At 49.5% G+C, this 18,430-nt stretch overlaps 1 protein-coding gene across 2 annotated transcripts in view; it reads left to right on the forward strand.

Moving 5' to 3' along the window:
- Positions 1-2,495: 2,495 nt before the first annotated feature.
- KIF11 (kinesin family member 11) overlaps positions 2,496-18,430 on the forward strand; it is a 124,467-nt gene continuing 108,532 nt past the window's right edge. The window contains exon 1 of one of the 2 annotated variants that reach the window (XM_075348569.1): positions 2,496-2,575. Coding sequence is in view for 1 of the 2 variants with exons in the window: in XM_075348568.1 (XP_075204683.1) it covers positions 15,517-15,535 (19 nt within the window). In the remaining variant the exon portion in view is untranslated. Of the gene's footprint in view, positions 2,576-15,440; positions 15,536-18,430 lie in introns of those variants that run through there. The other variant, XM_075348568.1, reaches the window with a different exon arrangement.

Here is an 18,430-nt window from a genome sequence, read left to right on the forward strand (position 1 = left end):
GATCTCCGGTGGGTGCTGCACGCCGTCCTCCCTTGCTGCTGGCTGACACACTGACACACACACAGCAGATCGCAGACACACACACACACATATACACACAGCTGATTGCACACACAGCCGATCGCACACACAGCAGATCGCGCACACACACACACAGCCGATCGCACACACACAGCAGATCGCACACACACACACACAGCCGATCGCACACACACAGCAGATCGCACACACACACACACAGCCAATCGCATACACACAGCAGATCGCACATACACACAGCCAATCGCACACACACAGCAGATCGCACATGCGCACACATCACATCACATCCAGTGCAACCGGCCGCAGGGAATGATGGGAGAAAGTCACGTGTCTGGCCGCAGGTCCTGTTCTGCAGGTCCTTGCGCTCCACTGCACTGCCTCTCAGGATTCTGCCAGCGAGAAGAGATCAGTGTCGCAGGATGTGGTATGTGTGCGAATCGATGTGTGTGCGATCCGATGTTTGTGTGATTTGATGTTTGTTTGTGATCCGATGTTTGTGTGTGTGATCTGATTGTGTGTGTGATCTGATTGTGTGTGTGATCTGATTGTGTGTGCGATCCGCTGTTTGTGTGTGAGATCTGGTGGGTGTGTGTGTGTGAGATATGATTTTGTGTGTGTGTGTGAGAGAGATATGATTGTGTGTGTGTGTGTATATAGTTATATAGTGTGTGTGTGTGTGTGTGTGTGAGAGATCTGATGTGTTCAGGGGTGCGATCCACTGTTGGTCCTCTGCTGGGCGTCTGGTGACTGTGGTTGCGGGCTGCCCGCTGTATATAATGAAATGTCCTGAAATATCTTTAACTTTTTTAGCTGCATGGACACTTCATTATTGATCCACAACTAGGGTTAATTTTTGGGGGAGGGCTTATATTTAAGCCTTGCTCCGAAAATGCTGAAAATCCCTGCTAGGGCTTATTTTTGGGGAAGGGCTTATTTTTGGAAAAACATGGTATTGGCCGACTCTGATTATTGCTGTCCGGCTCTGATTCCTACTGCCTGGCTCTGATTTCTGCTGCCTGCCTCTGATTTCTGCTGCCCGGCTCTGGTTTCTGCTGCCCGGCTCTGGTTTCTGCTGCCCGGCTCTGGTTTCTGCTGCCCGGCTCTGATTTCTACTGCCCGGCTCTGGTTTCTGCTGCCCGGCTCTGGTTTCTGCTGCCCGGCTCTGGTTTCTGCTGCCCGGCTCTGGTTTCTGCTGCCCGGCTCTGATTTCTACTGCCCGGCTCTGGTTTCTGCTGCCTGGCTTTGATTTCTGTGGTTCAGACAGCATGACTCTAATGACAGATTTACGAGCTGTAAACAATAGCATACTGGAAAATTGCTGTTTTTTGCAAGCACTGTCTCACAATATTTACCTATGAAGATGGGAGATCCCTAAGCAGTACAACGCCTCCAATGATCTCATTGGTGTAATGCAAAAAACCCTCATCTATTTAAATTACCGTGATTACAAAACTTGAACTATAAAATGGTCTTGTTACCCAACATGGTGACTGTGATTTAAATAACTCAATAATGTATTTATTTTTTTATTTTAATCAACCCCCCTCCCCCCACCAAAAAAAGAAAATATTGAATAAAAAGTGATAAAAAAGATTCATGAATGACAAAGGAATTCAGCTCACCCACTCCAAGTCTCCAGGCCCTCTCTCTGCAGCATGGACAATCGGCCGGGCAGCTGCAAGCATGTAAGATGAGATCCAGCGCAGGAAAGAAGGCACTCTTCAATATAAATTTCCATATGGTTTATTCCATGTGCATACGTATGAAGGTAGGTACAGACAGCCCCTAAGCAGGGGAAAAATGACTAGCGACGCGTTTCGACCGTATTACACGGTCTTAGTCATGACTAAGACCGTGTAATACGGTCGAAACGCGTCGCTAGTCATTTTTCCCCTGCTAGTGCTTAGGGGCTGTCTGTACCTACCTTCATACGTATGCACATGGAATAAACCATATGGAAATTTATATTGAAGAGTGCCTTCTTTCCTGCGCTGGACTTCATCTCACAAAAAAGATTCATGTGTCACAAAATGACACAGGGGAAAAGTTGTTCTAAACAAGTCCCCCTACAGATGTAGGCAATTAAACAACGGGTTCATGCCCTTGACAAAGATGGCCGTCTGCTCCTCTGTGCCGTAACGCGACACTATACAGTTCACGTCAGAATGTTGTCATAGGCGGAGCTACTCACGGCGCTCGTGACGTCACCCTCTACTACAGTAGGAGTCTGTAATAAGTTCGGGTAGTTTAAACATGAGCATGTGATATACAGCTCATCCAATCCATAACGACATGTCAACAACGGACCAATCACCGTGTCCGTGTCGTCACTTTGGCCAATCTGCGCATAGATATCAGCTCCAGCGACCAATCAGCTTTCTCGAGTGGTACTGAAGTCTGATTGGCTGCTCCCGACGGAAGCGCAATTTTCAAATGTTTTCAGTGCAGGGGGAGCCGACGGCGAAGTGTGACGTCCTCACCGGACACAGGCAGCCGGGATCAGTGCGAGGCGGCGAGCAGGAGGCGCGAACAGGTAGGAACGGCGCTCGTCGTCCGTGTGCTGCCGACACTGGCTCCTTATCGTCTGGATGCTTATGTGCTGCACGAGTGCGTTTGAGTCTGTGTGACGGATGCGCTTCCCTTGTTTTGTACGTCGCAGCCCCGTCTATTAACCCTTTATGTGATACTTTTCTTTCCAACCCACTTTAGGTTTTTTTTTTGGGTGATACCAAACTTTTATATAATTTTATTTTTTTGGGCAGTTTCTTTCTAGTTCCTCATTCTGCAGCTGTTTCTGTTCTGTCCTCTTCAGTATGGGGCGTCACTGCAGGATCTAGTGTATCTCATGCAAAGCTCAGACTGTGGTTGGACATGAAAGGAGACCCAAAATGTGGGCCCACAGCTCAGTGGCCCCAGCTCACCTGGTGACCCATCAGACCCCCTGCATCACATCACAGGCTCCTAAATGGATGAGCTACTGGGACTGCAATAGTTAAGACCCTGTCAGTTTGATATTGGCAATCTGAGCCCGCTCCAGTTGCAGATGCCGGGTGTTGCACAGCTGGCACATATCTGGTATGTGTCCCTGAGCCCCCTCCACACACCACCCCTTTTAAAGGGAATCTGTCAGCAGAAATTTTGCACAAAACCTAAGATTCCCCCTCTGCAGCTCCTGGGCTGCATTCTAGCAAGGGTCCTGTTATTGTGCCCCCCTGCGAGACCAAAATAAAGACTTTATAAAGTCTTACCTTTTTTGTATGGCAATCCTTTTTTATAGTCACGGGGGCGGGCTTTCTGGCGTCCGTTATTCTCCCTCCTGGTCCTTTATGCCGTCCCCCATCGCTCCTTTCCATAGCTGATGATGCTGCCCAGTGCTCCAGCGGTCGCCACGCATGCCCAGTGCCAGTCTCACGGGACTGAGCACTGAGCAGTGTGACCGCTGGTGACGTGTGCGCAGGCAAGAGATTATGGGCGGTGCTGTGATTGTCATCAGCAAGTACCCGCCCATAATATCATGCCCGCGCTTTCCCCTCTGCCTCCACCGTTCTGTGCAAAAGCTGGCCATATGACTCCACGTCACCTCCCATCTATTTCCTGCTCCAGGGAAAGATGGGTAAGAGGTGACGTGAGGTCATATGGCCAGCTTTTGCGCAGAACGGTGGAGGCAGAGGGGAAAGCGCGGGCATGAGATTATGGGCGGGTACTTGCTGATGACAATCACAGCACCGCCCATAATCTCTTGCCTGCGCACACGTCACCAGCGGTCACACTGCTCAGTGCTCAGTCCCGTGAGACTGGCACTGGGCATGCGTGGCGACCGCTGGAGCACTGGGCAGCATCATCAGCTATGGAAAGGAGCGATTGGGGACGGCATAAAGGACCAGGAGGGAGAATAACGGAACGCCAGAAAGCCCGCCCCCGTGACTATAAAAAAGGATTGCCATACAAAAAGGTAAGACTTTATAAAGTCTTTATTTTGGTCTCGCAGGGGGCACAATAACAGGACCCTTGCTAGAATGCAGCCCAGGAGCTGCAGAGGGGGAATCTTTTAGGTTTTGTGCAATATTTCTGCTGACATGTTCCCTTTAAAGGGAACCAATCATCAGGATTTTCGTGTATAAGCTGCAGCCAGTGCAGTACTGGCACTATCATGCACAGTGTGTACATACCATCAGGGGGCAGCTCGGGTGTTTAGGCAGTGAAATACAACTTTATAAAGTTTGAAATTTCGTGCACTTTTTGATTGACGTGTGCACCTCTGCAGATAATGTCCGGGCGGGTTATGCAGGAGTTCCCCGCGCCCCCACCAGCCTGTTCCTCCCTCTCTCTCCTGATGTCCGGGCAGGTTATGCACGTGTTCCCCGCCCCCCCCGCGCTGCCTGTTCCTCCCTCCCTCTGGCTGTATGTAAATATCTAATCTTCAGAAACATGGCGCCGGAGTGAGCCTCTGCGCATAGCGCTTATCTCGGCGCCATGTTTCTGAAGCCCCCGCATTACACAACTTGGTGTCTGAGAGGGCGGCGCCACAGCGATGTTACACCGGCTGGTGTGTTGGCCCGGTGTCCTGGGGCGGCACGATACAGGAGCAGCAGGTAATCGCGTCCTCCGATCAGCTGTTCTGCAGTCCTGTTGTGATCGCGCTCGCTCCTGCGGTCACAACGGGATCTGAAGGAGCGAGGGCGCATGCGCCGCCCTCTAACACCAAGCTGTGTGATGCGGGCTTCAGAAACATGGCACCGGAGATAAGCGCCGTGCGCAGAGGCCCACTCCGGCGCCATGATTCTGAAGATTAGATATTTACATACAGCCAGAGGGAGGGAGGGAGGAACAGGGGGGGCGGGGAACACATGCATAACCCGCCCGGACATCAGGAGAGAGGGAGGAACAGGCTGGTGGGGGGGCGGGGAACTCCTGCATAACCCGCCCGGACATTAACAGAGAGGTGCACACGTCAATCAAAAAGTGCACGAAATTTCAAACTTTATAAAGATGAATTTCACTGCCTAAACACCCGAGCTGCACCCCAATGGTATGTACACACTGTGCATGATAGTGCCCGCACTGCACTGGCTGCAGCTTATACACGAAAATCCTGATGATTGGTTCCCTTTAAGGCTACTTCCACACATCAGTTTTTTTTCCATCAGGCACATCCGGAAAAAAACTGATCCGGCGCCGGATCAGTTTTATCCCCATTGATTTATATTAGTGCCGGATTGTGCCTGATGGCCTTGCGTTTGTATCCGGCTTTTGTAATTGGCTAATGCGGCTGCCAGATGGAACGTCTCTTGTAACGTTTTTTTGTCTTTGACAAAAAACCGCATCGCACTGGATCCGGCGCAATATGGCGTGATTTACAATGGACGCCGGATCCGGCGAAATGTGGCAAAAAAAACATGGATGCGACCGCCGGATCCAATTTTTTTTTTTTTTTTTTTTTTTTTTTTTTTTTTTTTAAACTGAGCATGTTCCATGTTATTGTAAAAAAAACGGATCCAGCAAAGAAAAAAACAAACGGATGCGCCGGATCCTTTTTTTTTTTTTTTTTTTTTTTTTTTTTTTTTTTTTTTTTTTTACGGATAAGGTATACCGGGTTAGTCAATAAAAAGGATCCGGCGCATCCGTTTATGCATATTCTGCGCCGGATTCGTTGCATCAGACACACGCCGGATTGTGCCTGATGCCAAAAAAACTGATGTGTGAAAGTAGCCTATTAAGTGACATCACAGCCTGATTGGCGGCACTAGCGCTGCCCTCTACAAGGTGAGGTATGATTTACGTTGATGCCTTCTGTCACTTGTAGTTCTCTACAAACATCCGACTTGTGCATCATGGATTGATGTCTTGAGAATGATCTATTGCTTAGAAATTCATTTAAAGGCAACTTGTCACGTGAAAAAAAAATGCTACCTACGATATGGGGCTAATCTGCAGGTTAATAGCATTTGGGACCTGTCCGCTGGCAGCACTTGGAGCCCCCGCTGGTGGCACGAAATGAACGTTATACTTTCCAGTAGTATTCCTGCCGCCTCCAACTCAAAAAAATATATTTCCCATATTCGTAGATTCCTTTCCCATGAAGCCGAACAAACACTAGTGTATGCCCTTATCTCCCGCCTGGATTATTGTAACCTCCTGCTCTGTGGCCTCCCTTCTAACAGTCTCGCACCCCTTCAGTCTATTCTAAACTATGCTGCCCGACTAATTCACCTTGTCCCCCCGCTACTCCCCGACCTCTCCTCTCTGCCAATCCCTTCACTGGCTTCTCATCTCCCAAAGACTCCAGTTCAAAACACTAACCATGACCTACAAAGCCATCCACAACCTGTCTCCTCCCTACATCTATGACCTAGTCTCCCGGTACCTACCTGCACGCAACCTCAGATCCTCACAAGATCTCCTTCTCTGCTCCTCTCATCTCCTCTTCCCACAATCGCATACAAGATTTCTCCCGTGCCTCCCCCATACTCTGGAATGTTCTACCACAACATATCAGACTCTCACCTACTGTGGAAAGCTTCAAAAGCAACGTGGAGGCCCACCTCTTCCAACAAGCCTACAACCTGCAGTCACCCTCAGTCTACTATGGTCGCTGCATGACCAGCTCTACCTTCACCTACTGTATCCTCACCCATCCCTTGTAGATTGAGCTTTCGCTGGCAGGGTCCTCTTCTCCTGTGCCTTGTATTTGATTATTGTACTTGTTTTTATGTGGAAAAATGCAAAAAGCATTGACATGCTGCATCTTCAAAAAAACGCAGCCAACAAAAGATGCCCAGTGTGGACCGCAAAATAGAAATCTCATGGACTTTGCTTGGGAAGGAAATGCATGTATTTAGGTGCATCTTTGTGATTTCAAAAAACACAGCAAAAGATACTGTGTGAATATGTACCGCCCAGCGGGCTCGGCTGCGACCGCCGAGCCGCTCGGATCCGTGCTCGTACTGCGGGTGGTGGCTCGAGCCTCTTACGGACCTGGGGGTCATGTCGCTCTGCAAGGGAGTTGGCGCTACACGCGGGGATTTGGGTGTTTGATTTGGGATGATAGTTCGTGACGCCACCCACGGGTTGTGATGATTGTGGACACCATTGCTGCGGTGAAGGTACGGGGCTCCCGGTAGGCGATGTAATGGCGCAGCTAGGTGTTGGGCCCGGTGGGCGAGGGCCGGGGTGCAGGGTGAAGTGTTGCGGTGCAGTGCCTGATGACACTGGTGTACTCACTCTGACACAAGACACTGGAGTCTCTGGTAAACCAAACGGAGTTATTAACGGGGGCCAGCTGCAGCTTCTCCCAGAGTAGGTTGGTGGTTTCCGCCTTTCTCCTGCACCTCTGTGTGTAAATGTTTTGACTCCTGTGCCTAGACACCGGTAGTCTGCTCCCCGACTGGTATATGCCAGAGGAGCCCGTTTGCCCGCAGACGTTGGCCCTTTGGGTCTCTATGCCTTGGCGGTGGCGTTACCCTGTATGGTTGGGCTGTTGTCTTCTAAAGGTACTTGTGTGGGATAGGTCCCTAAGTCCAGTCCGCAATCAGTTGATTCGACTCGGCCCTGCCAGTTCAGGGCTTTGTACGGGGTCTGAGTGTGGCGCCCTGGACTAGCCAGGTCGTCACAGGTACTACAACATACACCCCCACCCCGAGACAGGCACATCAGCCAGACACACAATCCTTGTTGCCTCCCTCCAGGGGCTGATGTCCACACCAGGTGGGGTGGAGCCAGGCGGTTGGCCCCACCCACTGAGTGCACAGTCCTGGAGGCGGGAAAAGGAAGGCAGATCAGTTAGGGAAGTGGAGGAGTGAAGCAGTAGTGGAGGAGCAATCTGACCGTGTCCAGGTGTGTGGCCCGGGCACTGAGAGCAAGGTTGGCAGACCGTGGTGGCCGTCTGTAGGAGAGGCAGATCAACGCGGAACCGTAGGACCGGGGTCGGGCGGTGGCCCGCCGGTACCAAACCGGGGAGCGAAGTGAAGCCAGCACACTCAGGCAGGGCCTGCGGACCTCGACCAGGCTTGGAGCCGCCATTAGAGGTCAAATCCGTTAGTGACCGGAACCCCAGGGGTTTCCTAACAGCCAAGACCCGACTGAAGGCAACTGTCCAACCAGCAAAAGGAAATACCGCTACAGCTAGAGTTCCAAGGGCCAGAGCCTGCGGGCAAAAGGGCTCCTCCGGCACATATACACGCTGGGGAGCGGGTTACCGGTAAGAATCCATCGGGACCGAACATACACACAGGTGCATGGAAAGGCAGCCACCACCAACCGTCCGGGAGAAGCCACAGCAGCCGGCTGCAGGACCCGTCCATCCAGCCGTTTGGTTTACCAGAGACTTTGCGTACATTTGTGGCTGAGTGAGTACTACTGTGCCATCCGGCACCGCGCTGCGCAGTCCAAGCGACCCTGCACCTTCCCGACCCTGCCTCCCCGTCACCTCACCGGGACCACCAACCCCTACCCACGGAGGGGGAGAACAACATCCCAGCTGCTCCCTGCCATCGCTCCCGGGATTCCCGTTACCAGCAGCGGTGGTGCCCAACCTCACCACAACCCGTGGGTGGCGTCACGGACCAAATCCCCAAACTACCCCCTTTTCACTCATGGGCGAGGAGCGCCACTCGAGTCCCCGGATCCGGCCCACTACTCGAGCAGCCATCGCAGCAGCGCCGGACCCGAGCGCTAGCGAGCGCAGCGGCGGCGGCGCCCTCCCCGTCCGCGACATGAGTACCCTGCCTGGTGGTCCGGTATCCAGTTGGCTCCCCGGTTCAGTTCCGGCGGGCCACTACCCTGTCCCGGTCCCTTACGGTTCCGCCAGTCGTAGTCCCGGTCTCCTGGAGGCGGCCACCACCGTCTGCCTCCTTGCCAATGGCGACTGGGCTCCGACCCAGCCACCTGGTAGTCTGTTGGCAGCCTGAAACACAGGACTGCCCGTGCACTTGACTGCTCTCTAGACTTGCACTTAAACTAGTGTGTGTCAGACTCTGTTTTCCCGCCTCCAGGCCTGTGAACTCCTCGGTGGGCGGAGCCAACCGCCTGGCTCCGCCCCCCTGGTGTGGACATCAAACCTGGAGGGTGGTGACAAGGGTTTTAGGTTGGCTGGTGTTCCCTAACTGGGAGGGGGTGTGTGTGACTAACTGGAACGACCCCGAATAGTCCGGGGCGTCACAAATATATAGCCTTTTTGCATATTTTTTTTTTTTTTTCATGTGACAGGATCACTTTGCCACAATCAGTATTTGTTTTTGACCCTGCAGAATTTCTGCACCTTGGCTTACTTTTTTCATTGCATTTTATACGGTTTTTGATTATGCTGGTTTTTTTTTTGTTTTTGTTTTTTGTCTGTTTGGTGTCGTCCTTTAAATCTGTTTTTGAAACTTCCTGGCGCAGATGCGGATTGCATATGTTTTTGCTGCAGTTCTGCCAAAGAAACTCACTAAACGCATGTGCATTTTGTTACCTTGCGGAATTAAAGGCTCAAATACAAGTCTATGGGGAAAATCTGCCCAGAAAACTCACTGTACCTGCAAGAGAAATTGACATGTTCCGGCTTTAAAGGGAACCTGTCACCAATTTTCTTACCCTATAAGCTGCGGCCACCACCAGTGGGCTCTTATACACAGCGTTCTAGCATGCTGTATAGAAGAGCCCAGGCCGCTGTGTAGAACGTAAAAAACACTTTATAATATTCACCTAAACCAGTTGCTGCGGTGGATGTGGCTCAGATGGGCGTCTCTGGTGCCGGCGCCTCCTCTTTCGGCCATCTTCGTCCTCCTTCTTCTGAAGCCTGTATGACTCATCCTACGTCATACACACTCGCCGGTTCCGCGCAGGCGCACTACAATACTTTTATCAGCCCTGCTGAGGATATGAATGCCGACGAGTGTGTATGTCAGACCCGTTATGTACCGCGGCTTCAGAAGGACGACAGAGGCGGCACCGGACAACGGAGACTCCCATCTGAGCCACATCCACCGCAGTGACCAGTTTAGGTGAGTATTATAGTGTTTTTTTATGTTATACAGAACGGCCTGGACTTTATACAGTATTCTAGAATGTTGTATATAAGACCTCACTGGTGGTGGCCGCAGCTTATAGGGCAAAAAAGTGGTGACAGGTTCCCTTCAAAACTCGCACCGCAGGTCAGATTATGCAGCATTAGGCTATGTGCCCACGCTTCGGAAAATGCGCGGATTTCTCGCGGAAAAGCCGCGGATTTTCCAGAAATCTGCAGCACAGCTACTCCCCTGCCATTTCTATGGCATTTGGGAAATGCTGTGCCCACGCTGCGGATATTTCCGCAGCGGAAATCATGCGGATTTCCGCTGCGGATATTTCCGCAGCGGAAATCATGCGGATTTCCGTGCGGAAAAATCTGCAGCATGTCAATTATTGTTGCGGATTTCTCCGCAGGGTCCCATATACTTATCTGCCTTGATAGGCTATGTGCCCACGGGGACAGTGTCCTGTGGTTATATCCGCAAGACATTCCGCAGGTGCTCCCAGAAATCCGCAACAGAACTTTCTGTTTCAATGCTGCGGATATACAGTGGAATGTCGTGCGGATATGGTGCGGGCATTCTGCATTGAGGATACAGTACCATGGCTTCGGCACTGCATCCTCAATGCAGAACAAGTGCTGCAGTGATCGGGGTGCTCATACTTACCTCCATCATGCAGCACCTCGCTTTCCGGCGGCCGGGTCACTGTCAGGCAGCGTCTGGTGCACTGTGCTGGAGGTGGGTGGGCCTGAATTAGCTCTGGCTGTCACATGACCGGAGCTCGTGCAGGCCCCGCCCACCTCTTCCTTCCTGTACCTGGCTGGATCCACCGCGCTGCTGTACACCGGACGGAGAAAGTGACTCGGGTCTCTATCAAGGCAGGTAAGTATATGGGACCCTGCGGAGAAATCCGCAACAATAATTGACATGCTGCAGATTTTTCCGCACGAAAATCCGCACGATTTCCGCTGCGGAAAAATCCGCAGCGTGGACACAGCATTTCCCAAATGCCATAGAAATGGCTGGGAAGTAGCTGAGCTGCAGATTTCTGAAAAATCCGCGGCTTTTCCGCGAGAAATCCACGCATTTTCCGCAGCGTGGGCACATAGCCATAGAGACCTGAGTCACTTTCTCCGTCTGGTTTAGCGGCAGCAGCGCGGTGGATCCAGCCAGGTACAGGAAGATAGAGGTGGGCGGGGCCTGCACGAGCTCCGGTCATGTGACAGCCAGAGCTAATTCAGGCCCGCCCACCTCCAGCACAGTGAACCAGACGCTGACAGTGACCCGGCTGCCGGAAAGCGAGGTGCTGCATGATGGAGGTAAGTATGAGCACCCCGATCACTGCAGCACTTGTTCTGCCTTGAGGATGCAGTGCCGAAGTCATGGTACTGTATCCTCAATGCAGAATGTCCGCATCATATCCGCAGGACATTCCGCTGTATATCCGCAGCATTGAAACAGAGAAAGTTCTGTTGCGGATTTCTGGGAGCACCTGCGGAATGTCTTGCGGATATAACCGCAGGACAATGTCCCCGTGGGCACATAGCCTTAAAAAGTGCAGTGAGCAGGACACTTCTATAAATCCATCCACTTTGCTTGAACTGTAAAATCCTGCGTTTCTTACACAGCAAAAATTTTCAGCGTCAAAAAGAGTATCGCTCATCGCAGGCAGGTACCGTAATGGTTTCTTCATAAATCTGGTTAGTTCTGTTGGAGGCACGCAATGTGTGTGCCTCTATAATAACGGGCGTCTGTGATATGCGACATAGCTGATGCGTCACATATATTGGAAGTGCAGCTCCCCTTTGTGTCTGGCGTTTGTCTGATCACACACACCAGAACTTATGTTGTCCTTGATGTAATAAAAAATGGTAAATGGAGATGCGTCCGATTTTAAAGTTTGTGTAAATGAAAATTGCTCACCATTAAAAAATAATTTCCATCTTTATAGTTGGATGTTGGTAGTAAAGACAAGCATTCCTCCAGTCTGCCCGGTACTTGTAACTAGTGATGAGCGGTTACTACCATGCTCAGTGCTCATGACAAACGGTTGGACGCTCGGACAGGCTCGACTTGTGTATAGAGTATAATGGAAGTCAATGGGGAACTTGATCGTTTTTTCAGAAGATTTTCCAGGAAACTGCTAGTTTCCCAGAGACTTTCATTATACTTGGTACATGAGTCACACACGTCCGGGAATCCTACTGCTCTTTCAGAGTACTGAGCATGGTAGTGCCCGCTCCTCACTAGTTACGAGTACAGAGCACCCGAGCATGGTAGTGCCCGCTCATCACTAGTTACCAGTACAGAGCACCCGAGCATAGTAGTGCCCGCTCCTCACTAGTTACGAGTACTGAGCACCCGAGCATGGTAGTGCCCGCTCCTCACTAGTTACGAGTACTGAGCACCCGAGCATGGTAGTGCCCGCTCCTCACTAGTTACGAGTACTGAGCACCCGAGCATGGTAGTGCCCGCTCTTCACTAGTTCCGAGCACCCGAGCATGGTAGTGCCTGCTCATTACTACTGATAATTTAAAATTTGCATCTGTTGTTGAGATATCAACTTTGTTTGTTTGCAGCCAATTGCTGAGTAGACCATCCACCGCGGCATGTAAGCCCTGTGCTGAATCCAGACAGGATTAGGAGTTTGCTATTTGCTCCAGTGATCCGGGCCAGCTTCAAAACTGGGCTTGCAAGCTTAGTAGAAAAGACTAAAGTAGAATCTTTGCTTATGTTGTGACTAGCAGCGGTGGTTGGTCCCTTGGGCAACAAGCTATAAGCAAAATTGTTAAAGGGAACTTGTCACTTTATATGTGCATATAGGCACAGACATGTCATTCACAGTCGGCGGCCCTGTCCTCAGCAGCTACCGGATATAAAGTATGCTTTCTCTGCAAGGATGTAGTGTTTCACGGTTAAACCTACCGTACCTGCCGGTGATTATACAGCCAGTGACGGATTCATGCTATCCAGGGTTTGGGCAGCATGTATCAGCTGATGGGTTCCCTTTTAATATCTCAAGAAGGAGATGAAAATTTTACACAGCAGTAAAACACATCATTGTCATTACCCACCTACAATGATGGGAGGAAGGGCTGGCATTTGAGGCTGCAGAGTTCAGGTCAGGAGACCCACGGGCACTTTGTAAATTGTGCTCCGTGGTCAGACTGTTGTGCAGATGTCTGAGTGAGTTCCTAACTCTAAGGGTATGTGCGCACTAGGCGTTTTTTTTTTTTTTTTTTCACGCTGCGTTTTTGTGTGTTTTTGTATCAAACGCACCCGCGGCTAAAAAACGTGGCAAAAACGCATTTTACCGTGTTTTGGTTGTTTTTTTGCTGCGTTTTTGCTCACTGCGTTTTTAATCAGTGCACAATGCCATTTAAGATTGTTGATGAAAAAATAAAGGTCTGATGTCATTTCCTTCAATATGTTCATCGTATGCGGGAGAGCAGATAGCTGCAGAACTAGTATATGTAGGAGAGCAGACAGCAGCTGCAGAACTACAAGGCTCAGCATCCTCCATCCAGGACTGTATGCAGGAGTTTTTTGCCCAAAAAAATGACATGGGCTTCGCTATATTTTTGTATGCTAGCCAGGTACAGCAGGCAGGTACGGGCTGCCCCCAACCCCCAGCTGCCTATTTGTACCCGTCTGGGAATCAAAAATATAGGGAAGCCCTTTTTTTTTTTTTTTTTTTTTTTTTTATTTCTTGAATTTCAAGAAATAATTAAAAAAAAAAAAAAAAAAGACATGGGCTTCGCCCAATTTTTGAGTCCAGCCAGGTACAACTAGGCAGCTGGGGATTGGAATCCGCAGTGCACAGTGCCCAAGCTTTTTGGGCACCCCCGCTGAGAATTGCAGTCCGCAGCCAACCCAGAATATGGCGCTTTCATAGAAGCGCCATCTTCTGGCGTTGTATCCAACTCTTCCATCTGCCCTGGTGACAGGTGGCTCGCTGGGTAATAATGGGGTTAGGGCTAGCTGTATATTGTCAGCTGGCCCGAAGCCCGAAATTCATGGTGTCACGCCAATATTAGACATGGCCACCATGAATTTCTAGTACAGATAAAAAAAAAAAAACCAACACACAGAAAAATATTTTTATTAGAAATAAAACACAACACAATTAGTGACTCCATCTTTATTGAAATAAAGAACCCCTCTCCGCAGTAATCCTGGGTCAAGGGTCCCGCGCCGTCCAATCCGGATCCAATATCATCTAATCGGTTTGCTGGAAGGCAAAGCGATCACATGTGTCAGGTTCAAGGACGTGAATCACATGACACAGCAGCTGATTGTATAAACGGCTTTTATACAATCAGCTGATGCATCAGTAGAAAAAAAAGTAAATACTGAGTCATGTCCGTGCTGATTACCGGCAGCTCCTGGAGCGATCGGATGAGAGTCTGATCCTGTCCCATCGCTGCAGGAGCTGCCGGTAATCAGCTGATGAAGTCTCCTGACGGCAGGATCAGCTGATAAGTTAAGCTGGCCGGGCGCTAAAAAGCCGGCGACACCGCGAGAATTACGATCAGCTGATGCGTCAGGTGACCGCATCAGGTGATCAGCGCCAGGTCATGTAGATATCGGACGTGCCCGGGGAGACTGCACACAGCTGGAGCGGCGGTAACGGGAGAGGAGCTGGGAGCGGACATGCCACCGAGAGTCTGCAGACAGGTGAGCATGAAATTTTTTTTTTCTGTTTACTTTTGTTTTCGCCGCTGCCTCCACCTCCCGCCCAGACATGACGCCGCACGGCAGATGACATGGCACCGGGCAGGTTGTGGAAGCAGCGGTGGCGGTACTGGGAGTATTCACGCTTCTGTGTTTACCAACAGAAGGAATCCTCTTCCTGTACATGTCACTTCACTACCCACCCCTTGCGTTTACAGCTGCGTTTTTAGTCATAGAAACGCAGATATAGTTGCAATGTGCGTTTGTCATTGCATTTTTAAACATCTCATTGAACTCAATGGGGGAAAAACGCAGTGAAAAACGCAGAAATAATTGACATGCTGCATTTTTGTGGTCACCACAAAAACGCAGCTACAAAAAAAAGCTGTGTGTGGACAGCACTTATGAAAACCCATAGACATTGCTGTGGAAGCAATGTCACTGCGTTTTCAGCACAAAAACGCGGTAAACGCCGCTAAAAATGCCTAGTGCGCACAAGGCCTTACTGACCTCCATAAGAAGGCTTAAGTGTGGTAATAAGGGGGGGGGGGGCGACTCATCATTCTGGGAATATCCATATATTTCCACCCCCCCACCCCTCCCCAACCATCTGACATGGCTGCATCTGGTCATGCTGACTAAACGGCTCTGGCATGAGCCACCCAGCAGGCGGCACAGACTGGTACAACTGCCGCTCGCAGCGAAGCGGTTACCGTGAACGAGGAATATAATCAGTGAATGGACGCAGGGTCTCTGGGAGCTGTGGGTCTGGACCTCGCCGACGTGTGGTGTCACATTCTGACTTCTAGAAATGTTGTTAATTCATCGGGGTGAGCGCACATGCCTGATATTTTATGTTTTATTTTTTTTTTTTTGGGGGGTGGGGTTCATTTGGAGCAGTGGGTCATCTGTACAGCTCCATAGTTAAAAAAAAAACAAAAAAAAAAACTATATTTCTTTCTTCCACAATGTTTTAAACAGCAAATCCATGAAAAAATCCAATCTAAACCAACACGTCTCTGGCGTACAGTTCCCTTACTCTTGGTGCACTTCAAATGCCTTGGTTGTATGTATTTTATTTTATATTTTTTTATTTTATGTGCCCATTTTAAACATTTTGGAATAAAGCATCGAAGACCTTTTTTTAATATACATTTTTTTTTTTTTTCTGTGAATTTGCATGGCGTGCCAGGACAGTGCTGAATTTCTGAGCCCTGAGTGTCTGTCTATTGAGAACTGCTGATTTTTTTTTTTTTTTTTTTTTTTTTTTTTTTTTTTTTACCTTTTTTATAAACTGCTCCATAAACCTATTTCTTTGTCGCTCCATTGGGAGACCCAGACAATTGGGTGTATAGCTTCTGCCTCCGGAGGCCACACAAAGTATTACACTTTAAAAAGTGTAACGGACTTCCGGCTCCTGCGCTGATCATGTAGGACACAGGACGCCTGAGCTCTGTCATTCCCTGCAGCTCTGACATATATACCGGACAACCCACCAGCCTCCCCCGCTCCATTCCACCGGTGAGTGAAGTTGCTACATGCAGGGAAGTTCATGGGGAGCCGTGGAGATAATTACTTGAAACAGCGCGGTGAATTTCGCTCTCCCCTTCCCTCTCAAGATCTGGCAGCGTGATAAAGATGGCGCCGGAGCCTGCCCTGCACTAAAATCAGATCTGTACACAGAGAGCAGGACGCAGCTTACCTTGCACTCACTCCCCCAGCACTAAGCAGTTAACCGGCAGCAGAATAATAAATCTCCTGGAGTCCTGATAAGATATCAGCAGCAAACAACACGCTACTGACAAGTTCTGCAAAGAGCTAAGAGTTAAAAAGCTGGGAATCCCTGGGCCCTTCCCCCATCTTGTCCAGACCTGTGCATAAGCAGGAGCTGAATCTCTAGGCATACAGAATCAGTGCAAAGCTCTGGAGAAAGTGAAAGAAGCTGAAGGAGGGAAGTTTAAACATACATCCCTGCAAAGTTTCAGGACAGTGAGAATTCATATAACTCTGGCAGGGGGGAGAAAGGGGTGAAAGTTAGAATAAACAAAAGGGGGAGCAGAATCAAGATTTGTCTGACAACCCACACTAAATCAGTGTCAAAACTTACGTCCCTTCATTCACTATTTGATGGAAAGATACCTGCTGCGCAGCAGCTCCAAAACACAAAATCCTCATACATCCAGCGTACAGTGTGAAAAAAAGATTGTGACTGCCCATACAGAATTAAGTGTCCCTCGGTCACCTGAAAATACTCATCAGATGGAGATGGAGGATTCCCCGGGGACCCCGGATGTATTCAAAACAGTGGAGGGTATGGATTATAAGCGTCTGGCTGATGAAGTCGCCAATCGTTTGCTACCTGACATCTCCGCTACAATTAAAGCATCAATAGCAAAAGCTCTCAGTGCCATACAGAACCAACTTGATGAGACGGTGGAACAGGTTGCGGCTATGGAAACCAAAATGTCGACGTTAGAGGAGGACTTCAGCTCTGACCACACTACAGTCATGCGTCTGGCCAGGGAGAATCTGACCCTGAGGGACCGTGTGGACGATCTAGAGAACCGCTCCAGAAGAAGCAATTTGCGCATTGTCGGCCTGCCTGAAACATACCCGGTTGGTGAGCTACGTACATTGTGTGAATCCACTATTCCTACAACCCTGGGAGTAGCAGGAAGGAGAAAAGTGGAAAGGGTGCACCGCATTGGTCCGCCAAGGAGAGGTGATGAGAGTGAACATAACAGACGCCCAAGACAAGTCATAATGAAATACTTGGACTTCTCCGATAAACAGGAAATATTACAGGCATACAAGAAATTGAAACATCCCTTGGAGGTGAAAGGCTCGCGCATCTTGCTCTTCGAGGATTTTTCTGCGGAGGTCACACGGCAGCGGAGGGCATTCTCATACATATGCTCTGCCTTATTTAAGAGAAATATACGCTTCCAGTTAAAGTACCCGGCAACGTTGATTATCAGACATCAGGATGGATCCTACAATTCTTTCTCAAGTCCAAAGGAGGCAGAGGCCTTTATTGAGCGGATCAGCAGTCCTCGTGATCTCAGGAATTCTCCAGGACCAGGGCGCAACGACTCACCGAACCAGAGAGTGACCAAAGGGAGCTCTGTGAAGCTCGCTACAGCTTCCCCGAAGGACCGGAGACAGCAAAACAAGGAACTTAAGGGAACCTGAGACAAATAGACAAATGTCGGATGTGTAAAGTTCAAGGTGGGACACCTGTTTTTGATTTAGGCTGGAGAAGCCGCAGTGGAAAAAGTTCAAGAAATCTGAGGCGGAGGAAAGGAAAGAGAACTTTTTTTTTTTTCTTCCTTCTCTCTCTTTCTTTGTAGGTGGGACACTCCTTTATATTGGTTAAACGCTATAAGTATAAGGTTGACTGAGCTTGGAAAATGATCAGAAAAAAGTGAAGTCTGAGTATTATGGTATAGTTGGGGGGGGGAGGGGAGGGAGATGTTTGAAATGTTTGGGGATTTTGGATTCAAGTGAAGTAGCAAAGATTTTACACAGAGTTATTATTATTACTACTACTCTCACTATTGCAAGTGAGCACTATGTTCAATTGTCTAATTGGTTGAATTTTTTTTTTTTTGGCAAGGGAGGGCAGCAAAAACATGGTAAACGAAAGGCAGGATTTCCATTTATTACATGTGCTTTATGAGAATAGTCACCTGGAATGTTAAGGGGTTACGTTCCCCCCAAAAAAG

The sequence above is a fragment of the Anomaloglossus baeobatrachus genome, chromosome 5 (assembly GCF_048569485.1).
Source record: "Anomaloglossus baeobatrachus isolate aAnoBae1 chromosome 5, aAnoBae1.hap1, whole genome shotgun sequence".
NCBI lineage: Eukaryota > Metazoa > Chordata > Amphibia > Anura > Aromobatidae > Anomaloglossus > Anomaloglossus baeobatrachus.